Below are 25,051 nucleotides of genomic sequence, written 5' to 3' on the forward strand. Positions count from 1 at the left end.
CCCCCGGGGATTTTGTGAGACGTTGGTTTGAATCCTTTGCGGTAATTCATTTAATTTTCTTGAATTTTAAAATTTGTAAAAAATTAATTTTATGTTCATGAATGTCTATTAATTTGCCTTTTTGTTGTGTCAGCAAATGTATCATTGGGATTCCGGTATAACAATCCTCGTTCGCAAATCTTTCGAGGCTAAATTGAAACTCAAGTTGACTCGCCAAGTTAGTCGGTGGAAGAGTAAATGGCGGAAAAAAGGCGATGCAGCTATGCCTTTGTGGTTTGACCCAAATGTTTGGGGTGGTCTTGTTGCTTATTGGTTAGATCCAGAATCTGAAGTCCGGAGTTGTAACAGTCGGGCAGCTCGTTACTCTGACCCTGATGGACATGGACCATCTAAGCATCGTTCAGGCCAGACTTCCTTCAGGGCCCGTGCACGAGTGATTGTAAGTTCTTGTTTTTCTTATCTTAGTTAATTCAAGTTGTGATCTGAAATTGCCTATTTTATCTAAGTTGTGATCTCATTTTTATGGTTTAACTTAATCTTTTAAATTGTAGGCTGAGCAAACTGGTTGTTCTATTCCAGACTTGCTTGTGGTTCTCGAGATCACTAAACGAAACCCGGATGGTTCTTTTGTTGACGGCAAATCTCAGCAGCTCTACAATGATGTGACATCTAAACTTCAGGAGTTATCTCAGGCTGCTAGTAATGATCCCGAGAGCACTGGTTCTAGTGGCCTCTCTCCAGCGGAAAAGAACAAGATCTATTGTGAGGTAAATTATTACGGCTCTCAATCTCAAATTTTTTAAAGTCTTCTTTGATATTGATCCTTTTCTGATTTTTTATGCAGATCGCTCCCCGCAAAAAGGGACGACTGTATGGAGTGGGTTCTCTAAATACATCTTTAGGATCTGTTCCTGCTTCGTTTCCTTCTAGCAGTACTGAAGACCCATCTTTGAAGAAGATCATCTATGACCAAGCTCAAAAGATTGAGAGCCAGGGAATTGAAATTTCGAAGCTGTACAAGATTGTTCGTCATCTCGCTAGCAAAGACCCTACCGTGGCCGACATTCTCCAGTCTGAAGCGTCTTCTGGTTCTGGTGATGATGATGAATCTGATGCTATTTAGTTTGTTTTCTATCTCTTTCAAATGACTTGAAACTTCTATGTATGTGTTTGTGTAATGACTCTTGAATTTCTTTCTATTTCAGTAATATTTTCGTTAACTATTTAATTTTCTTCAGAATTTTATAAATATATAACAATTTATAAAATTTCAAATTCTGCAAGAAAAAACAATTATTCGCAAATGACTTGCAAACTTGCTACGGAACGAGCCTCGCAATTTTGCAACGAAATAACACCCTTGCAAAATTGCGACGGAACTCTTAATTGCAAATTTGCGAGGAAAACAATCCTTGCAAAATTGCGACGAAATAGTTAATTGCAAATTTGCGAGGAACAACTAAACCGTTGCAAATGTTTGCGAGGAAATCAGTTCCGACGCAATTTTGCAAGAAACACATTTCCGTCGCAAATTTGCAAGGAATTTATCTCCGTCGCAAATTTGCGAGCGTTTTGCGAGTGATTTTCATTTGCGACGAGCGATTTGCGAGGGAACGTGGTTTCTCGCAAAACCCTCGCAATAAGCGATTTGCAACGGAATTGCGATGCAATTTTCCCTTGCAACTGACGTGTTTTCTTGTAGTGACATCTCTTCCTCTTCTTCTTTCTCTTCTCCTCCGATCTTTGTTTCTTCTTCACACATACGAACACAAACCACTTCATCTCAAGGTGAGGAAAGAGCATGGATTTTGAATTTGCGGAATTGAGTTTGGAAGAGAAGATGGCACCGTAGAGAACGACGAGGTGACATCACGATTTCTTTTTTGAGTTTCTTTGATGTTGTTGATCTTGATTTATTTCATTGTTATAGTATGTTGCATTGATATGGTATGGTGAAGAATAATCTCTCTGGATCAGTGAATGCGCGTATCGCTATGTCTGCAAAAAGAGGAAGATGTGAAGAAAATGAACTCGCTGACTATACTATATGTAGTGAAAGAAAATTATAGTATAGTACTATTTTTATATTTTTGTACCATACGCAAGTACCAAACTAAATAGTATGGTACAGTTCTTATATTATTGTACAATTAGCAAAAAATGGAATAACACTTGCATCTCTACTTTTCACTGACATTGACAAACATATATACTTCTTGTTACTCTGTACATATCACCAATTTTTTAAATTTTTGGATTCCTTAGAGTATGTTTTTCCCCTTCCTGGCGGTATCAAGATGCCACTATGTCGGGATATCTTATCTGTCTTGTCCGGAAAATGGATATCCCTCGAAAATCATTTTCAGATGTAATTGAAGGAAAAGAGGGAAGATTTCGCGAGACTCTGCTTGGCAAACGGGTCGATTATTCGGGGCGTTCGGTGATTGTCGTTGGACCCTACACATGTACGATCAATATTGCTATCACCATCGATTGTTTGGTAAATTCATTATTTATCAATTTCTAGTTTACACGTCTATGTACTATACTATGTATTTTGTTCCATTCTATTTGGGTTTAGGTTTTAGTGATTAAGATTTAGGGTTTAGTATTTGGAAGGTGGGGTTTGAGGTTAGGGTTTAGTGACCCTATATGTATCGTTCTATTTGACGATTAATAAATAGTGTTCTATTTTGTTCATCAATATATACTATACTATGTATTTCGTTCCATTTTATTTGGGTTCAGGGTTTAGTGATTAGGATTTAGGGTTTAGTATTTGGAAGGTGGCGACTGAGGTTTGAGTTTAGTGATAGCAGTTTAGGGTTTAGTATTTGAAAGGTGGGGGTTGAAGTTTGAATTTAGTGATAGCAGTTATGGTTTAATATTCAAAAGTTATGTCTGAGTTTAGCATTTAGGAGTTGTGTGTTGGGTTAGAGCCCTATACTATTCAAAAATTAGGTCTGAGTTTAGTTTAATATTACATAATATTATATCCTATTTTCAAATTTTGATAATTGAGTTTAGGGTTTATATTTTGGTTTAGGGTTCAATAATTAGGGTTTCGTATTTAGATGGAAGGATGATGTTTCAGTGATATGGTATAAAAAGTTAGATACATATTTATGTGGTAAACGCGATGCATATTTACGTGGTAAACAAATGTGTAGTGTTGGTGACATTACATTGTGTGATAACTAATTGTGGAATGTCAAATTGTAAGATGTCATCAATTTTCTCTCTATTACTGGTAACTTGAACAATAAAGGAGGACTATCGGATAAAACTTGATATAATTGTTATGGATTGAATAATGTCAAAATCAATGCTATGCAATTTTTTTTTTTTTCAAAATTGTCATTTGACAAATTCTCCCTAGAATTTTGATACATATGAAAAATAATTGAAATTTTCTATTTTTTTGTCAAACATGGTAATGCTTAAATATACAGCACGGCTATTAACATGATTAAACTACGTCAATAACATCAAATTACTTCTCGTCACCAAACTCGGCAGGAACGATGACCTCCGTTCCCTCGAGAAGGTGTACGTGTTCCGGAGATAGCTTCTTCGGCAGATATGGTCTCCCGGGTTCCCCTTATTCTCGAAATCATGTCAAAAGGAAACATTCTTGAAGAATGCTATGAGCTTCTGTATTTGGTGTCCTCGGCTTGTGAAGCTGCTGGTGTCATCAACCCTGGAGGCTTGATGAGAGTGATAGCTCACCAAATGTCTGATCTACCTGACGGCTCACATGCTATGTAGGTTGCTATAAAGATTATGCAGTTATTAGTTAGGAAGCTTTCCAGCGAGAGCATGACTATTGAATTGTCTTTGGTGGTTGCTGCCGTTGCGCGGCAGTTTGCGGTCTTGCACAATGCTCTGAAGTTTGAAGCACTCCATCCACTGTCTTCAGTCTTCTGTTCCGATTATTCCGCACTTCTTCGTTAGCCTCTTGGTTCCATGCCGGACAACACCTGGGCAGACTACATGCGCACAGGCGTTGTGTCGATTCTGCAGAACCATGTGGCGCCTTCGGAAAAGCTTCATGCGTTGATTATTGTGGAGAGTTTGATGTCAATTCTGGGTGAGAAGTGGCTTATTGGTAGAGTGAAATTACACAGCGTTGAGGAATATCTTCCAGCTGACAGGTGTCTTCTGCTGGTGTTCGCATACAAGAGCTCGCATACATGAAATACGAAGCTACTAGTCCTAGTTCAGATGTTGAAGAGCATCTCTTGAAGCAGCGCTATCTGGCTATCGCATTTTCTTTGGTTGAAAAGATCATCAAGTATATTTCACCGGTTGGTGAAAATGAAGGGACGACTCTAAATGATGAAACCGTCTTCCTCAAGGTGGTCAAGACGCTAAACGAGACCGTAGGAGTGGTGCTCGAGTATTTAAAAGATGCAAAGGAACATGTAGAGAAGAGAGGAAACAATCTTCTTGCATCCGTGCGAGTGATTGGGAGCTATCTTGCTGAAACTCCTGACGCATGCAAAGATCAGGTCTGAGATCTTCTGGACTATATGCTTTTCGTTGAGGGCGAAGATGAGTCCAGCCTGTTTTTGTCAACTTGCTTCTTGCTCCCAATGCTTTGCCAAATAACATTGAAGGACGAAGGATGTGAACTCTTGGCTGCTTCAAGAGGCTACATAGCTGTCGTGGAATGCCTAGTAAAACTGATTCAGTCCGATGGTCAGAATGGTGAGGAGGACAGTGGAAGCATCTTCTTGGCTTGTGATACAGTCATGAATATTCTTTTGAAGAGGGAGAAAATCAGATTCTCACTGGGGATATCTACATTTTCCAGTCTACTGAACGCTTTGGCGTATTGGGCAGATGGTACTGAGGATCCATCGGTAGTAATGATGGCTGCAAGCATCTGCTCATTGATCTGTGATTTTACATAAGAAGAGGCGCTACTCAAGCAACCTAGTTTCAATGCTAGCTCCTTGGATAGTTTGGCCGGGCTCATTGCAAGAAGCTTATCCTCGTCGGGCCAGGATACGTCGGATACTGCTGATCTTCTTGAACTCATAACAGCAGGTTATTCTTGATGGGAAGATCGGTTCCCCACCATAAAGAAACATAGCCGTTGAGCAATGAATCAGAAGCAATCTTTATCTAGAATGCTTCTTTATTTTCTTCTAGTCTGTGAGTCATGTATGAAATGATGTTCTTACTCATTCTGGTTTCTAGGGGCTAGAACATAGTATTACTACTCATGCTGGTTTCAAGGGGATATAACATCGTATCAACTATTAAGCAAACGTTTTTTTTAAGTCAGTTTCAAATTGTTGTATTATGTACACGGTAGGCGCCAGTGGCAGAGCCAGAATTTTTTTGGACTGGGATTAAAAAAAACATAATTACTAAACTATATAAAAATTTATTTTCTCCGACCTTCATAATTTGAAACTTTGTCATTACAGTTTCATTGACTACATCTTTAAATATATTTGTTTCGATAAAAAATTGAAATCCACTCATTCCAACCAATTACCATATTGATCAAATTAAGAATGATTAAACCATTTTGATGTATTTTTTATGAGTGTTGCGTTAAAGTTATGACCACTAAGTTAACAAAGTTTTCAAGTTAAATATTTGTGTCTTTACTTTATCTCTTTGATTATGGTGATATTACGGTATTTGTTTTTCTCCAGGATCATCTAGATAAATTAGTCCATTATTTATCTAATTAATAAAAATTAGCCTTTTTTTTGTCATCAACTAAACAGATTCATACTGACGCTGAAAACCAAACAGTTGGCTCCATGTCCATGTGAACGACAATAGACAGATGTTTCCTAACACTGCGTGCAAGACTGTCCCCGCGCGCCTTTTTGTTTTGCGTCCTTGGTACATGAATAATCTCTAAGCAAATAAAACTCTCTTTTAGGACCTTGATATCTTCCAAATAACTTACAAAAGCTGGTCATTCTTCCAAAAATTAGTCTATTTCTAATTATGAAACTAGCTGTTAAGAATATTCAGATTATAAACATAAACTCTAATTATTTTTATTGTATTCGAATCAATGATCATAATGATCTTTAGTTTGACAAATAAAGAATCAAAATACCGAAGTATAAGATATAAAAAAAGAACCCAACTTGAAATTAATCCAAAACATGCTTCTAGAACACGAGTTCTCCCTTTGTCAAAGTACATGAGTTTGTTTATTAATTTATCTTTAATGTTTCTGATGTAAATTATTATACTATTTGAGTCTAATATAATTTGGGTTTAAAACTAATACGTAACTAAGTTTAAGATAAAAAACATATTATTTATTTCATGATTTTTTGTAATAGTAAAAATTGAGATAAAAATTAATACAAATCCAAGTTTTAACAAATAAGTAATATAAATGTATTAGTTACATAATTTTATATTTAAATTTTAATGTTTAATTATTTTGTGAGGTTCTATTTTTAGTGGGATCAAATATATTTTTTTATTGGGATCAATACATTTTTATTTAAAAGAAATATAAATATTTTTTTAAAAAAATAGTGGGGTCCTCCTTCATTGTCTCCTCCCCTGGTAGGCGTAGAATATAACTTGTTATGTTTTGTCACATGAGGAATTTTGTAGTTTTTTTAGAGAGAGACTAGAAAAAAGGTTATTGAGAGAGATAGATTTAATAGAAATCCCGTATGCTTCAAATATATTTATTAAGTTCTAACAATGTATGGTTACTACATCCATGATATGCATAGGCCATGTAGAATTTGTTTAAAAAAGTGCTTCTGAGGTAAAAGAATAATTAGTGTGATTTTTAACTTACTTTGCAGTATGAAAAATGTAGCATTGACTTATTTTTTCTTTTCCATCAATTTTCCGCGGGAAGCGAATGGTGTTTCCCCTTTTGTATGGTTTAGAGGCTACTTACTTTTAGTTGTGCATATTAGCTCAGGCACTTTCCTGAATATTCTACATACACACATTTATATTTGTAGCATATAATAGTTAACATATCTTTCTTAGGAGAAAAATGAGTTTAAATTTCACAGATAAAACACGAAATATAATATGTTACTTTATTACTTAGTTAAATCATCTAGAAGTTTTTTATAAAAAAAAAAAGAGAAAAGGAAAGTATAAATTTTATTGAATATTTGACTACTCCTAGATATAATCAAGCTGGAACTCCTTTAGCTTGTCCCTGGTTGCCACTGAGTTGTAGCTGAGAGTTAGCCTTAGAAAGATTATCTTCTTCTTCATCATCTTTTGGTGTTGTCTTGTAATAACAAGCATAAAGTATAAGTTGTACTGCTCCTGATACTGTCCCTAGTCCATTTCCAATCTACAACAACATTAACAAAGTGAAACTAATAAATACTAATAAGTAGATGACGATAGTGCTAAATACATAACTAAAGGACTTACCAAAATGAAAAGGTCGAATTTAATAAGGGCATAAATAACCCAAATGATACCGTTTAGAAAGTTGGCAAGTGAGAGGGAGAATGGCATGTATCTCACACTTTTGGTCTTGATCACCTTACTCTGTTTAATTGATATTATAATATATTATAATAAAGGTAAAAAATATATAAAAAACTTAGGTAAAAAGAGCAAATTAAAATATCGTACCATGATGGTGAGAGGAGCAATATACATGAGGCTAACAAAAATGACACAAATGATTCCAACAAAAGAAGATCTCTTGTTATGCGTGTGGAACAATAGCAATGTGCATGTGGCTACTATTCCTACAAATACCATCTCTCCTACCAGCCATAGCCCCACTTTCACCTGCACCATTGATCAATTCAATAAAACCAATTCAGAATAACACTATATCAACTTTGTTTTGCGTATCACCATCCTGAAACTAGAATCAATCATTGTCGACTATGTTGCTATAGTGTTTTAGCGTTCATTTCAAGCCAAAAAGACAAGAATTAATTCGACTTACACAATACATAACAAAACTCGAAAATGAAATTATGTATCACTCTCGTTTAGATTCTTTCAAAAGCTTATGTATAATTTTACAATATAATCAGATCAACATTTTTTAGAATAATTAGAACAATTAGCCAAGAAGTTTCTCAAACCTAAAACAAATTAGTTGCACTTTGTTACCTTGTACTTATTATATCTCTAGGAAAAAAAATGTTCCAAACTAACTGGAATCGAGATGGAAAACAAAACCAAATCCAATATTTTGATACCGTTAATATATTTTTGGCCCAGCGAATGAGAAAAATGTGTTAGGAAAATTTAGTAGAAAAAGATGTAAGGATAATATTAGACCTTACGTGAGGTGGGAGAAAAGTAGAAGAAGATAGAAAGGTAAAAGAGTTCAATGGCGAGACCAGTGGCATTAATTGTGATCACAAGGAGACTATCTGGATGGACTATTGGTAAGCCATAAAAAACCCATAGTGCGCAGTTAAGTACTGTGGCTAAGTATGGGTCAGCTTTATATTCCTCCACCTTCTTCATCTTGTATATGGTTATGAATGTTGGTCTGCATTATTACAAATATTTTCAAATAAACATAATCATCTAATGTAAAATATGTTATGTACAAGAGAGACCTAAGGTGTAAGACCGAAAGAATAAATTAAAAGAAAGATAGAGAGCTTAACAATTACATGGGAGATAGGAACAAGAACAGTGAGATGACATTGCCTGCAACAAATTAACAAAAAAATTATAAACTATTAGTAAACAAAGGTTCTTCGAAATGTTCACACACAATATAAACCCATGTTTGTATGTATTGTTTGCTTACCAAAAATGCCGGCAATGTTTCTCGCAACGGTCGCGCTAACCATTTTACTCGACAAGTAAGAACAAGAAACAAGAAACAAAGAACACAAGAGAGAGAGAAGAGAGATGCAATTTGATATGTTAAATATATGTGTGTGTGTGTGTGTGTTTTTGCTTATATTTATAGAAACACGAAGAGATGTTGGTATAGATATATAAGTACTCATGTATACATATACAAGTATGTGTATATGTATTGTGATGACGAAGCGAAACTCAAGATGTTTAAGGAATTGAAATGAAAGCGACCTTGCAATTTTCTTACCAGTTCGAGGAAACAATCATGACATTTATCTGACTACCTTGCAACACTATCTTGTTGGCTTATAGCTTATGTGGAACCATGCTTATAACTCTGCCTACCGTATATAGCATACGTGTGTCTAATATATCACATTCATGTGCCCATGTAAGTTATTTTAGTTGTTATAATCTTATTCACGGCCATAGTTAAGTCCCAGAGATCCACGAGAGTCTAAGCGATCAATCTGATAAAATCAAATCACGCAGCATTTATTTTCTTCTCTTTTTACAACCTTTTGAACCACTCTTCTAAAGTTGTGTTATATATATATATTATGATAGAAAAGGTAATCTTCATGGATTTCATACGAGTACCTTTTTCTTCGTTTTTTTCTTTACTTTTTGAGACTTCTAGCTCATATTTTTGAAAAATAATTATCAGTTTCTTCTGAACCAACGTAATGTATATTTAGTTTTTGCACTCTGTAATTTTGTTTGAAGTTATATAATGAGGAATTGTTTGAAATACCATAAGTTGAATATAATTTTTTTAATATATTTTATCAAAAATACTTTAAAATTTGAGTTTAAGGTTTAAGGGGTGTGATTAGGTTTATAAACTTTTATAAGTAATTTTAAATTTCTTATAAATGATTTAAGAGAATTAATTTAATCTTTAATCATCACAAATTTAAAAAAATTATGAAAATGGTCTTGTAAAAGTAAATTTAAAAAGTGGTATACAGTTTGTGGTAAAATTAGAATTTCTCCAAATTATTATAGTTAGTACTAACTAAAAGAAATTTCAAATGATAAATATAATTTCAGGGAAATGCCTTTACAGGTGTTATGAGAAGGTAGACAGCATGCGACTATGTCGATTTCGAATTTGGATTCCGATGTAACCATTCTTCTAACTGATCAGTGGATAATAAAAATCGCAATATATGTGCTTTACATTGGTTATATATGTTCTTAGTGATGTGTAAGGTATACCAACAACTAGATCACTATCGTTTTGGTCAACAAATAAAATTAATTATTACGATTTCATTTAGATAAATGATTATTTACACTCAATTTTACCTTTCCTGAGAATATACATGCTGAAAGGGAGATTTTTTTTTTGGCATAACAAGATAGCTGAAAAGATATTTTTAAATAGTTTACTCTTCTGGTGTTTTATATAATATGTTTTCACTTTTTGATTACATGAGTGTTCTAACAGAAGACTTCATATTTATGGAATAATTTTAGCTTTACCACAAATTTGATACAATTTCTCAAATTTGCCTTTAAATAATTATATTTTCATAATATCCTAAAGTTTTTAATGAAAAATTTAAACTAACCATTCTAAATCATTTATAATGTTTAATAATTATTTATAGAAGTTTATAAACTCAAACCACCGCATAAATACTAAACCCTAAACAACAATCACTAAACCTCAAACCCAAATGTTAGAATATTTTTGAATGAATGTATTTTTGGAAAATAGTATCCAATTTATGGTATTTCAAACAATCTCTCTAGATTTATTACAACCATAAATTAATGAGCATGATAAATTAATAATTTAACTAATTTTGAGATGAACTAATGTAAAATATGACAAAACTTGATAAGAAAAAAATATCATAAATATTTTTAAATATTTATAGATATATATATGGTTTAAACATCATAGATTAAATGGTATGTATAAGGTTTATATAAATATAAATAAAATATTTTTATTATTAATTTTTCTTTACAGTGAAATCTATTGCTATTTTTTCATATTCCAAAATATTTTGATATTATTTTCTTATATTGCACTTAGAGAATATGTTACATTCTAAGATACGTATTTTATATGCAATATAATTTAATAAGAACAAAATGAAAGTTGAATCTATTTAATCCAGTCAGTATCTACATTGTGAAAACTATATTAGCTATACATAAAACATGTTTTGGAAGATATATATATTTTTTTAAACTAATAACTCTATAAATTAAGACAATATTATAATTTTAATATTATTAGTTTATACATTTTTTACTTTATATGTTGGGGAAAACCATATTTTCTCATGAAATATTTGGTGTGGTTGTGTGTTGCAGAGAGAGTATGTTCATCGAAGATGTCGTAAATTTAAAACCGTTTGCCGATTTGAGTGTTACAAAAAAAAAGTACTGTGGAATCATTTTCCGTAAAGTTGTTTATCAATATCACATATATTGCAAGTATTTGATCATTATATATAACAATTATAGATTATACGATGACGTAGTTAACGATTTGATCATAAAAATGAATATGTGCAGTCAACAAACGATTTGATCATAAAAATGAATATGTGCAGTCAACAAACGATTTGATCATAAAAATGAATATGTGCAGTCAACAAGTGTGATTATAAGAGACATTTCAGTGATCAAGTCAGTAAGTTTTGACATGACTAATCAGGAGAGCATTGAGTGGTTAAACTATATGTCAGGATGATCATGTGATCATAACTGATAGTCTGAACTAAAGTGCATAAATCTACGTTATAGTTGATTATTAATGACAAGAAAAGATAATAATAAGATCGCTATATATTAACCCTCGATTTTCGGTTGATTATTTACATGATTTGTAACTTGCAAGCGTACTAATCTGCTACGATATGTCTTTCATATAGTACAGACAAAGGAATAGTAATTGTAAATCATTATTTGTTTCAGGTATTCCAAACTAATTCGTTGAAGCAAATAGTATTGAGTTAAACTGATGAGGACATATCCGAAAGAAGTACCAATGGTGACATCGTGACAGTATTCTCAGAAATGAAAACCGTAATAAATTGAAAGAAAGAGTTTTGTAGTCAGGCTACTGAAAAACATTTGAAATGACATATTCCTGCTTGTGGCGAAGACACCATATTATGTCACTCTAGCTGTTCATTATATCCACTGTCGTCTTCTTAAGACCTGTTGTTATATGACCACTTCTCAACCGGATGAACTGTAATGGACGACGTCCCTTGTTTCACATAGTATTTATTAGTTATGACATGCTGCAATAATTCAAACTTTATGTCTCTATTTAAGAGATGTACTGCAAAGCTTTTGCTTTTCTTTATTTAGACTTTTTTTAGATGGACGGTTTGGAATTGTTCCCTGTTAGGATTCGGTTCCATCGTGTTAGGTAAATACATACAATAACTAAAAGCAGAATATCTTCATCAGAGAGGCCCTCCACGTCGGACTAGAAAATCGACCAATAGGATCGCTGGTTTTCGCCATGTCACCGATGGGATTGGGTATTTTGGGCTTCGATTTTTTAATTTTTTTTGTTCAGTTTTCAAGCCCAGTTAGCCCATCCTCTGGAAACCGTAACAAGCTTTCTCTCCCACGATGCCTTCTCTGTTTCTTCTCTTCGTTCTTGGACGATTCATCTTCTCAACGGAAAGTCGATCAATCGACTCCACTCCATCTATGTGCAATGAATCCATCATTTATGGGTTCTTTTCGCATCTCTCCCTCTGATTTTCTTTATATCTCTATCTTGCTCGAGATAGTCTACACTATCACAATCGAAATTTGCGATGAATTCCAACCGCAATTCCACTGTTTCCGGCGGTTTTATCTCGAAGCAATCAAACGGAACTGACGGAGCCTCCTCCGCTGAGCCGATCAAATGTACCGGCCAATCTGGTGTCTCTTCCGCCGTACCGATCAAACATTATCATCCCCTTCGATGCCAAGCCTGTTTTTTGGTTATCTTTATCTCTCAATCGGTTCAGTCTCCTCTGAGAAACATAAATAGCCCTTTTGGTTTCCATGGAGCAGTGAATCGTGAATCTACTGCTAACTCTACATCTCCCCCATCTTAATCGATTGTCTAGCTCCGCCTCATATGTCTCTTCTGTCTAAATTTGTAGAAGAAACTGTGTAGATGAAGTAAAGAAGAAATTTCCAGGTTATCCAAGAGGCTTATACTCTCTTTTTCTTCATCTTTGTCTTCTAAATTATTTTATCACGGAAACAAATGAGAGTTTATTATTAGATACAGAGGATCTTCTGTTATTTTCTTGATCTGTGTACTTTTTTATTATAAAAGTATTGTTTATGTGTCTGATTAAGGTTTTCTTTTTCTATTTGTTGTGGGAACATAGTTTCGTCTGACTTCAACAAGAGGTTCGTGTATGATGTTGGAGCTTATAATAGTGATGATGGTAAAGCTGACCAAAACGTAAATTCTTTTTTTTTCTTTTTGCTAAAAGATAGTGCAATGTTTCTTGACATGTCTTCTTTATGAACTATGTGGTTATGAATCATTTTTGGTTTACAGGGAATGGGAGATTTCTTGAACGAGCTGGCGACCATGATGAATCTTTGCATAGTGTAAGACTCTGCATAGTGTAAGACTCTGCATTAGTTTTTCCCTTTGTTTTATTATTAGACATGACTGATTGTTTGATATTTGAGATGTTGATTTTGGCATGAGAATAATTCAGGAGACAGTTTTGAACAGGTACAAGATCTGTTTAATGAGATGTTTCAAGGAGACGCCGCAGCATTCCCATCCTCATCATCAACGTCTTGGCTCGTGTCTCCATCTGTTTGTTATGTAATCTAAGGAAGCCGACGGCGGTGGTTCTCTTGAAGAGGGTGGCGACAGAAGTAAAGACGTTAATGGGGGCAGTTCTCATAAGGAGGTTGGTGATACCCATTCCACAACTCGCAAGATAGAAGTCCCGAGTTTAAAGGTTGTTCAGTTTAGTTTTCTCTTTTGACTCTTGTGTGAATGAATCTTACGGGGTTATATATCCACTTATTTATTTTCTCCACATACTTCACAGGTTGGCACGCTTTTTTAATACCATTATATGTGTGCTTTGAGCTAATTCTCAGTCCTAATTCGTGTTTAATTGATATCATTCCAGGTTTGGAGCAGGTGAAAGAGCAAAGAAGAGAGATTCAGGAAATCAGATGTCGTTTTGAAGGATACGAAGCGGAACAGCCATCTAGAACAACCCGAAGGTTGTTCCCGAAGAGAACAAGCGTCTGACTGTTCCCGATCATTAAGGAAACTTCCTATTCCGGAAGTTTGCCCTAAATTCCACTCTCTCTTATCTCTTTACCACCAGCGCCTCCATATAAAAAGACCTATGCTATCATTTCTTTTTCTTACGCTAGTTTTTGCAAGAGACCTAGAACTATTTTCTTTGGATTAAGCAACTTGTAAGGGAGAAGGCTTCATCCTGAACCCTTGTCTTTCTACTTTATTTTTTATGCAGTATTATTCAGAAACCATGTCTGTGTCATCCTGCTTTATGATTGAGTAGTAGGCTAAGCTTGCTTAGGGTTGTAGGGTGTTAGCCGAATGAACTGAACACAAATAAGTGATCTTAACTGTTATTCATTCATATTGTTCTTACTGCTTACATTGAATTGATCAATTAATGTTCGATTTCTGATTTAATCACCTAGCTAACCGCTTAGGAGATAAATTGACATATATTGAATGAGCTTTGTATCCCTAATCAGCGAGAGTAGATATTAGGGTATTAAGTGAACTAATCAGATCTTGTCTCTAAGGCTTGTTATCGCGTCTTGTTCCAAGTGAGAACTTAGGATTCAAGACCGATCTGCAAAGGGAGCAAGACCATGATAGTGGATTGTTCTAGCCGAGTGATCTGAGTTCTAGACTGCACCTCATTGCACTTGAATAGTTGTTTAGGTTTGCATTGACACCCGATTAATAACACTAAGCCGGCTTCATTTAAATTGAATTTGAACCATCTAGGTATTCTAGTTACTTGCGTCACAATTAATTCTCAAAACTCCACTTGTTTCTCAGCTTATTATTGAACTCATAAGAGTAAAGAGAAAACTGGTCCTCTGGATTGAATCTCAAATATTACAATTACCACTGTTAACTAAAAGGAGAATATCCTCATCAGAGAGGCCCTCCACGTCGGACTAGAAAATCGACCAATAGGATCGCTGGTTTTCGCCATGTCACCGATGGGATTGGGTATTTTGGGCTTCGATTTTTTAATTTTTTTTGTTCAGTTTTCAGGCCCAGTTAGCCCATCCTCTGGAAACCGTAACAAGCTTTCTCTCCCACGATGCCTTCTTTGTTTTTTCTCTTCGTTCTTGGACGATTCATCTTCTCAACGGAAAGTCGATCAATCGACTCCACTCCATCTATGTGCAATGAATCCATCATTTATGGGTTCTTTTCGCATCTCTCCCTCTGATTTTCTTTATATCTCTATCTTGCTCGAGATAGTCTACACTATCACAATCGAAATTTGCGATGAATTCCAACCGTAATTCCACTGTTTCCGGTGGTTTTATCTCGAAGCAATCAAACGGAACTGACGGAGCCTTTTCCACTGAGCCGATCAAATGTACCGGCCAATCTGGTGTCTCTTCCGCCGTACCAATCAAACATTATCATCCTCTTCGATGCCAAGCCTGTTTTTTGGTTATCTTTATCTCTCAATCGGTTCAGTCTCCTCTGAGAAACATAAATAGCCCTTTTGGTTTCCATGGAGCAGTGAATCGTGAATCTACTGCTAACTTTACATCTCCCCCAACTTAATCGATTGTCTAGCTCTGCCTCATATGTCTCTTCTGTCTAAATTTGTAGAAGAAACTGTGTAGATGAAGTAAAGAAGAAATTTCCAGGTTATCCAAGAGGCTTATACTCTCTTTTTCTTCATCTTTGTCTTCTAAATTATTTTATCACGGAAACAAATGAGAGTTTATTATTGGATACAGAGGATCTTCTGTTATTTCCTTGATCTGTGTACTTTTTTATTATAAAAGTATTGTTTATGTGTCTGATTAAGGTTTTCTTTTTCTATTTGTTGTGGGAACATAGTTTCGTCTGACTCCAACAAGAGGTTCGTGTATGATGTTGGAGCTTATAATAGTGATGATGGTAAAGCTGACCAAAACGTAAATTCTTTTTTTTTTCTTTTTGCTAAAAGATAATGCAATGTTTCTTGACATGTCTTCTTTATGAACTATGTGGTTATGAATCATTTTTGGTTTACAAGGAACGGGAGATTTCTTGAACGAGATGGCGACCATGATGAATCTCTGCATAGTGTAAGACTCTGCATAGTGTAAGATTCTGCATTAGTTTTTCCCTTTGTTTTATTATTAGACATGACTGATTGTTTGATATTTGAGATGTTGATTTTGGCATGAGAATAATTCAGGAGACAGTTTTGAACAGGTACAAGATCTGTTTAATGAGATGTTCCAAGGAGACGCTGCAGCATTCCCATCCTCATCATCAACGTCTTGGCTCGTGTCTCCATCTGTTTGTTATGTAATCTAAGGAAGCCGACGGCGGTGGTTCTCTTGAAGAGGGTGGCGACAGAAGTAAAGACGTTAATGGGGGCAGTTCTCATAAGGAGGTTGGTGATACCCATTCCACAACTCGCAAGATAAAAGTCCCGAGTTTAAAGGTTGTTCAGTTTAGTTTTCTCTTTTGACTCTTGTGTGAATGAATCTTACGGGGTTATATATCCACTTATTTATTTTCTCCACATACTTCACAGGTTGGCACGCTTATTGATATATGGTGTTTTTAATACCATTATATGTGTGCTTTGAGCTAATTCTCAGTCCTAATTCGTGTTTAATTGATAGCATTCCAGGTTTGGAGCAGGTGAAAGAGCAAAGAAGAGAGATTCAGGAAGTCAGATGTCGTTTTGAAGGATACGAAGCGGAACAGCCATCTAGAACAACCCGAAGGTTTTTCCCGAAGAGAACAAGCGTCTGACTGTTCCCGGTCATTAAGGAAACTTCATATTCCGGAAGTTTGCCCTAGATTCCACTCTCTCTTATCTCTTTACCACCAGCGCCTCCATATAAAAAGACCTATGCTATCATTTCTTTTTCTTACGCTAGTTTTTGCAAGAGACTTAGAACTATTTTCTTTGGATTAAGCAACTTGTAAGGGAGAAGGCTTCATCCTGAACCCTTGTCTTTCTACTTTATTTTATATACAGTATTATTCAGAAACCATGTTTGTGTCATCCTGCTTTATGATTGAGTAGTAGGCTAAGCTTGCTTAGGGTTGTAGGGTGTTAGCCGAATGAACTGAACACAAATAAGTGATCTTAACTGTTCTTCATTCATATTGTTCTTACTGCTTACATTGAATTGATCACTTAATGTTCGATTTCTGATTTAATCACCTAGCTAACCGCTTAGGAGATAAATTGACATATATTGAATGAGCTTTGTATCCCTAATCAGCGAGAGTAGATATTAGGGTATTAAGTGAACTAATCAGATCTTGTCTCTAAGGCTTGTTATCGCGTCTTGTTCCAAGTGAGAACTTAGGATTCAAGACCGATCTGCAAAGGGAGCAAGACAATGATAGTGAATTGTTCTAGCCGAGTGATCTGAGTTCTAGACTGCACCTCATTGCACTTGAATAGTTGTTCAGTTTTGCATTGACACCCGATTAATAACTCTAAGCCGGCTTCATTTAAATCGAATTTGAACCATCTAGGTATTCTAGTTACTTGCGTCACAATTAATTCTCAAAACCCCACTTGTTTCTCAGCTTATTATTGAACTCATAAGAGTAAAGAGAAAACTGGTCCTCTGGATTGAATCTCAAATATTACAATTACCACTGTTAACTTGATAGTAGCAAGGATTCATTTTTAGTGTATCAAGTTTTGGCGCCGTTGCGACGGGGACTAAGCTTTTACCTTTATTTTTGAGTTTAATATTTAGTCTGAGATATCTAACTTGATTTATTTTTTTGTTGGAACAGATGATCCAAGTGCATGACCAGTAGACATACTCGGAGCAACGCACAAGGACCACTACATCAATTGACCAACGACGAACTCGCAAGATTAGAAAGACAGAACAGTCAACAGCCAAGAACAACCGATACCAACATGGGTGATCACGGCAATATGGATGACCTCACTGCTGCATTGGCACTCATTCAACAAAAAATGCAGACTCAGCAACAGCAGATGTTGCAGATGCAGCAGACCATCCAAAATCAGCAACAAGCTGCTCAGGAACAAGCAGCCGTGAACGCCGCGCGAGAAGAGCGTGGTGCTTTTATTGGGGAGCGAAACCTTCCGCGGAACTTTGCTACTAACCGCTCCCCCATCAACCCTCCACCCTATACTCGACAAGATTATGAGATCAAACCTGCACTGATAGGTCTGGAACAGAAGAGCATGTTCAGCGGCCTCACTTCAGACATTCCAATGGACCAGATAGAGGCCTTTGAAAGGATCTGCAATTTCTCTCGCTCTAATGGAGTGCCGCCAGATTATGTCAAATGCACGTTGTTCCCATTCTCTCTTGAAGGGAAAGCTTCTCGCTGGTTGCAATCTCTCCCAACCGGTTCTCTCACCTCATGGGACCAGGTTCGATCATCATTCCTTAGCTACTTCTACACAAAGTCCAAAACCGCGGCTCTACGACACATAATCTCCAACTTCAAGCAGAAGTCTGATGAACCTTTTCATGAAGCTTGGGAAAGGTATAAGGAATACCAGAGAGAGTGCCCACACCATGGGTTTGATGATGATTATATATTGGAGGTGTTCTACGATGGAGTGAGTTATGAGTTCCGAAACACCCTTGACTCTTCTAGTAATGGAAACTTCATGACTCAAACCACACCTGGGGCGTTTGCGTTGATTGAGAACATAGCATCAAGTTCACTGAACAAGAAAAAGGAGCATGACCGCTCGAAGAGTGTGAACAGCATAAATGATCTCGCAGCGAAGGTGGACCAACTGCTTAAGGGAAACCAAAGCCAAGTGTTCATAATGGAAGAAGCAACTCCTGAGAAGAGTGTCGGTGACCTGGCGTTTGAAGCTGAATTATCAGGGGACGATCAGCAAGAGGTGAGCTACGTGAATGGGCAAGGATGGCAGCTCAAAAACTACCACCCAAACCCTAACGTGTGGAACAACCAATAGCTTTTCTGGCCTAAGCAAGATAAACCAACTGATCCTGCACAGAGTAACCAAAGTCAGTATGCCGAGTATCAAAAGAACTACCAACCCCGGGCTTATGTTCTAAGCCAACCGCAGAACACCACACCCCAGATGCAGAAACACCAGAACCCTCAACTAGCTACCTCCGCTCCTATTTTTGCTCCGTAAGATGAGACAAAGGTCATGTTGTAGCAGCTGCTCCAAGGACAACAACTCCAAGGGAAAGCTCTGAACCAGGTTACTACCGAGATCAATACCAGAATGAACCATATGTTCGGAGATTTGAGCACTAAGTACGATAATGACGCGAGCCATATGAGACAGATGGACATTCAGATAGCTCAGACTGCTGAGAGCATCAAGAGGCAGCAAGGTACTCTACCTGGTAAAACAGACAAAAATGCTAAGGAGTGCAATGCAGTTCAACTGAGGAGCGGAAAACAACTTTCTGAGCCGGAGAAGAGGAGGTTCACTACAGCTGAGAAAGGGAAGCAGAAAGAGTCGGAATAACTACCAGCCGATACCCCGACAGTTCAAAGGAATACGGAACCTGCAGTTGGAACAAGTTCGCCAGGGCCAGAACAACCAGCTGAAGTTGTTTGCCCGATCCCAGAGGTTGTTCCTCCTCGCGAATACATTCCTAAAGTCCCTTACCCTGTTCCAGCAAAGGCCACTCGTAAGGACAGAGAGGAGATGAAGTGTAGGAAGATGTTGGAGGACCTAACCGTCCAACTCCCCATGATGGATGCTATCCAGATGATGCCCTCCATGCGCAGTTTTATGAAGGGATTGATCTCAGGAAAAATATCAGAGGAGAGCGAATTCATGACAGTTTCAAAGGAGTGCAGCGCAGTGCTTCAGAACAGGCAGATAAAGAAGCGAGGAGACCCCGGCAAGTTCGTCCTCTCAATCCAGATTGGGAAGACAGTTTTTGCATGCTCCTTGGTTGATCTTGGATCCAGCGTGAACCTCATGCCTTACTCTGTAGCACGACGTCTAGGATACACGCATTTCAAACCAACTAAGATGTCCTTAGTGTTCGCGGATAGATCAGTCAAATCCCCAGTTGGTATTCTAGAGGATCTCCAAGTAAAAGTCGGAAACACCTCTGTTCCAGCAAACTTCGTTGTTCTGGAGCTGGAAGAAGAGTCTAAGGATCCTCTCATCTTAGGAAGACCATTCCTATGTACTGTTGGAGCCATCATTGATGTGCGACAAGGGAAGATTGATCTAAATCTTGGGGACATAGTCATGCAATTCGAGATGGATGAACTACTAAAAAAGCCGATGTTAGATGGGCAGACCTTTGAGGTTAATGAAGGGATTGACCCGCTGCAACCTCGCGAAAGAATGATCGAGGAGATTCTTACAGAAGACCCACTTGAGCTTGCACTAGTAAGAGCTGAGGCCGAGCAGAGTGTCGTAAACATTGATGCAGACGGGTATGCCAAGATGCTTGATTCCGCAAGGAGTATGGAAAGAATGGTAGCGAGTCTAAGTCTAGAGGAGGCAAGCAGCAGGGTCGAAACCACTCCATCTAGAGCGACCCCTACACCTGACTCGCCTGTTCTGTCGAACCAACCAGAGGATCCCTGGAGCGAGCTTAAAGCTCCTAAGGTTGAGCTAAAACCCCTTCCCAAGGGGCTCAGGTATGCTTTCTTAGGTCCGAATTCCACATATCCTGTAATTGTCAATGCTGAGCTAAATATTGTGGAAACTGCATTGCTTTTGTGTGAGCTTAAGAAATATCGTAAGGCATTAGGATATTCACTAGCTGACATACCTGGCATTTCACCTGATTTATGCATGCATAGAATACACCTAGAAGATGAATCAACGACTTCTGTCGAACATCAGAGGAGGTTAAACCCGAATCTAAAAGATGTCGTTAAGAAAGAGATTATGAAACTTCTTGAAGCAGGTGTAATCTATGTCATATCTGATAGTAAATGGGTCAGCCCTGTTCATGTAGTACCTAAGAAAGGTGGGATCACTGTTATCACAAACGAAAAGAATGAATTGATCCCTACTAGGACAGTGACAGGACATCGCATGTGCATTGATTTCAAGAAATTAAATGCAGCAACTATAAATGATCACTTCCCACTCCTTTTTATTGATCAAATGCTTGAGAGATTGGCTAACCACCCATGTTACTGCTTTTTAGATGGTTATTCAGGTTTCTTTCAGATCCCTATCCATCCAGGCGATCAGGAGAAGACGACGTTCACCTGCCCCTACGGAACGTACGCTTACAGGAGAATGCCATTCGGCCTGTGCAATGCGCCAGCAACATTTCAGCGTTGCATGATGTCAATCTTTACTGACCTGATCGAAGACATTATGGAACTTTTCATGGACGATTTCAGCGTCTATGTAAGCTCCTTTAATGTTTGTTTGTCAAACTTATGCAGGGTACTAAAAAGGTGTGAGGAGAAACATCTCGTGCTCAACAGGGAGAAGTGCCACTTCATGGTCACATATGGGATTGTTCTGGGGCACAAGATCTCCGAGAAAGGAATTGAGGTGGATAAGGCAAAGATCAAGGTGATGATGAGTTTGAACCCACCAACAAATGTGAAAGCTATCAGGAGTTTCTTGGGTCACGCTGGGTTTTACAGACGGTTTATCCAGGACTTCTCAAGGATAGCGAGACCACTCACCAGACTACTCTGTAAGGAGATCAAGTTCGATTTCGACAGTGAGTGTTTAGCTGCGTTCCACACCATTAAAAGAGCTCTAGTCAGCGCACATGTTGTGCAACCGCCAGACTGGGATCTCCCCTTCGAAATCATGACTGATGCAAGCGACTTTGCAGTTGGAGCAGTACTTGGGCAGCACAAGGATAACAAACTTCATGTGATCTATTATGCGAGCAAAACTATGGATGAAGCTCAGTGCAGATACACCACAATAGAGAAAGAACTCCTGGCTATTGTTTTTGCATTCGAGAAGTTCAGATCCTAGTTGGTGGGATCTAAGGTGATTGTGCACACAGACTATGCTGCTCTTAAGTATCTTCTCACAAAGAAAGATGTGAAACCGAGGTTGTTAAGGTGGATTCTTCTCCTCCAAGAATTCGATCTTGAGATAAAGGATAAGAGAGGAGTCAAGAATGGGGTTGCAGACCATCTGTCCAGAATGAAGACTGATGACGACACAACTCTTGATGATGAACACCCAGTGGAACACGTCAATGCGATTGGTCTGCTTTTCGCGGAACAACCTTTGCGAATCACATCTGACTGCTCTAGCATCGCAGAATAACCTCTAGGAAGGAGATCCGATTGTTATCACGTCGCAGAACATCCAGTCGCCGTGATCCAAAAGCAGTACTCTCACTTCCCGTGGTTTGCTGAGATTGCGAATTTTCTTGCTGCTGAAAAGCAACCCCTTAAGTTCACTGGAAACGACAAGAGGAAATTTTTAAGGGAGGCGAGGCGTTATGTTTGGGATGAACCATTTTTGTGACATGGCAAGGACGGCTTGTTCAGAAGGTGTGTTCCAGAGAAAGATATTCCAGGAATCCTACATCACTGCCATGGTTCATCTTACGCAGGCCACTTTGCGACATTCAAAACGGTTTCCAAAATCCTTCAAGCAGGTTTCTGGTGGCCACCTATGTTCAGGGATGCTCAAGCCTACATAGCCAGGTGCGATGCATGCCAACGACTTGGGAACATCAGCAAGAGGAATGAGATGCCTCAGAATTACATTCTAGAGGTTGAGGTGTTCGACTGTTGGGGAGTCGATTTCATGGGACCATTCCCTTCGTCCTTCAAGAATGAGTACATCCTCGTCGCCGTTGACTATGTATCTAAGTGAGTAGAAGCGATAGCAAGCCCTACTAATGATGCAAAAGTGGCGACTAAGATGTTCAGCTCCATCATCTTTCCGAGGTTTGGAGTGCCTCGAGTCGTCATTAGCGATGGTGGAACACACTTCAACAACAAGGCATTTCAGGGCCTCTTGAAAAAGAATGGAGTGAAGCACAAGGTGGCAACCGCTTATCATCCGCAGACGAGTGGACAGGTTGAGGTTTCCAATAGGGAGATCAAGAGCATTCTGCAGAAAACTGTCAACACTTCACGAAAGGATTGGTCACTTAAGCTGGACGATGCATTATGGACATACAGAACAGCCTACAAAACGCCGTTGGGAACAACTCCATATCACCTGGTCTACGGTAAAGCATGTAACCTCCCTGTCGAGCTCGAATACAAAGCTGCATGGGCAGTCAAGTTACTGAATTTTGACATCAAGCCAGCAACCGAGCGACGCATGATCCAAATCCATGAGCTGGAAGAGATAAGGCACGAAATGTAGAAACCCGTTAAAAAAAAAAAAAAAAAAAAAAAAAAAAAAAAATGGTCGAGTATGTTTGTGGTGGTCGAGTCGCGGGTGATAAGGATCGATCGAGAAGCTTTAAAGTACGAGGTGGGAGAAGAAGTGATCGTGGGTGAACTATGAGTCGAATAAGTTGCTCGACCATAGTTAGAAGATGTCTTAGATTGACCAGACAGACGTTTTGGAAGCATAACAATTTTGGAAGCACGACGGTTTAGAAGCTCGACGTTTTTGAAGACCGACGTTTCTTCATCACGAAGTTTTCTTGGAAAATCTTCATATAAGTAAAATATTATTCTGGAGACATCATAAGTTGGAAGCAGGACGAGAATTAAGCACGACGGGAAGCAAGCACGATGGGATCGAAGCACGACGGGAAAACCCGAAATTGGGCGAAAACCCTAATTTCGGTATTATGGAATTCTTCGAGGAAGCCGGAGGCTCGGGAAATATTTTTACAGGATATCAGAATTCATCTGGAGTCTATTAAAAATATTTAGAGCATCAGAATGGGAGCGGAAAAATATTCGGGATTGATCACGGGTCAGAAATTTGCCAGAAGGGTAAAAAATCGCGTAAACCGACCGAGAAACTCGAGGTGGCTCGTTGCTTGAGTTCAGAACGTGGTGTCGATCATCTAACAAGCTGAGTGTCTCCAGAAGCTCGAGTTGTCGCCGTGCATGGAAGCTGTACATGCAGCCTGACATGTAGAAGCACGAGGTGGATCGACCAAGCACGAGGTGTCTCCGCGCATGCAACCGAAGCATGTTGATCGACATGTGTGTACTGGTGTGGCTTCTTGCATGCACTCCAGGCATGCATCCTGACATGTGGGAGGAGTGGTGGCGTCCTGCATGTGTCCTGGACATGCAGCCTGACATGTGGAGCACGAGGTGTCGCCGCGCATGCGTCCGGAGCCACGCGAAGCGACACACGGGCTGCCACCAACCTGAAGCTGATTGGCTGGTGTCTCCTATAAATACCCCACGACCCCAGCTCATTTATTCACATCCAGACCTGTCCAAACCAAGTTAAAAACGTGAGAGAGAAGTAGAAAAGGAAAGCAAGTGATTCCGAGCTATTTCGAGAGTTTTAGAGAGTTTTCGAGGTCAGTTCTCTACTGATTTCGAGTCAGCGCCTAGGGACGGTTCTGTCCAACTGATTTCGTCCAGGCCACTCAGTTCCTTTTATGATCAAGTGGAGATGCTCTCCGGAGTTCTTTCAGTTCTACGGGTTCAGATCAGTCGAAGTTCTGCTCGATACTCCGCCGGGAAGTCCGAAGAACTGTCCAAGAAGCTAAAGGAGGTTCTGTCCAAATCAGCCTGTCGAGGCCTATCAGTTTCTTCATGGTGAAGCCGAGGTTCTGTCCAAGTCGAGATCAGTTCAGTCCAGTCCAGTCAAGTCGTCCCTTGGGTTTTGGCCATGTCCTCTCCGATCAACCAGCTACTTCTCGCCTAGAACACTGTGAGTTGGTTTTGTGTGAATTCCATTTGGAATTTAGGGAAGATCGAGTATTCATATAGATTGGAATGATCACTCTATTGAATGGTAAAGTCCTTAGGGTTATTTATTTATGGAACCGGACTCAGTTTAGCACGGGCTAAGCTGAGATGAATGGAATTAAGACTGAGTTGAAAACCTGACTAGGACTAGGGCTAGGATGCATCATGTTTTCTATTCTT

The 25,051-nt window shown here is 38.2% G+C and overlaps 2 protein-coding genes, 1 non-coding gene and 1 pseudogene across 3 annotated transcripts; 2 read left to right on the forward strand and 2 right to left on the reverse strand.

Moving 5' to 3' along the window:
* Positions 1-2,338: 2,338 nt before the first annotated feature.
* Positions 2,339-5,310, forward strand: LOC106395934 (annotated as a pseudogene).
* Positions 5,311-7,036: 1,726 nt separating this feature from the next.
* On the reverse strand, positions 7,037-9,152 carry LOC125575189 (bidirectional sugar transporter SWEET4). The gene is made up of 6 exons (XM_048762131.1): positions 8,759-9,152; positions 8,619-8,655; positions 8,275-8,491; positions 7,609-7,770; positions 7,402-7,521; positions 7,037-7,318 (listed from the first exon to the last, which is right to left on the reverse strand). The coding sequence occupies exons 1-6, from the start codon at positions 8,961-8,963 to the stop codon at positions 7,151-7,153; spliced, it is 909 nt and encodes a 302-aa protein (XP_048618088.1). The 5' UTR covers positions 8,964-9,152; the 3' UTR covers positions 7,037-7,150.
* A 9,339-nt stretch (positions 9,153-18,491) lies between these two features.
* LOC125590907 lies at positions 18,492-18,598 on the reverse strand. The gene has a single exon (XR_007326909.1). It is a non-coding gene; the product is annotated as a small nucleolar RNA R71 (small nucleolar RNA).
* Positions 18,599-19,283: 685 nt separating this feature from the next.
* LOC125590622 lies at positions 19,284-22,289 on the forward strand. The gene is made up of 5 exons (XM_048764252.1): positions 19,284-19,395; positions 19,579-21,059; positions 21,213-21,334; positions 21,437-21,959; positions 22,005-22,289. Exons 1-5 carry the CDS (start codon positions 19,284-19,286, stop codon positions 22,287-22,289), a joined length of 2,523 nt encoding a protein of 840 aa, XP_048620209.1.
* The last annotated feature ends 2,762 nt before the right edge of the window (positions 22,290-25,051 follow it).

This window comes from Brassica napus, chromosome C7 (assembly GCF_020379485.1).
Source record: "Brassica napus cultivar Da-Ae chromosome C7, Da-Ae, whole genome shotgun sequence".
NCBI classification, from domain to species: domain Eukaryota; kingdom Viridiplantae; phylum Streptophyta; class Magnoliopsida; order Brassicales; family Brassicaceae; genus Brassica; species Brassica napus.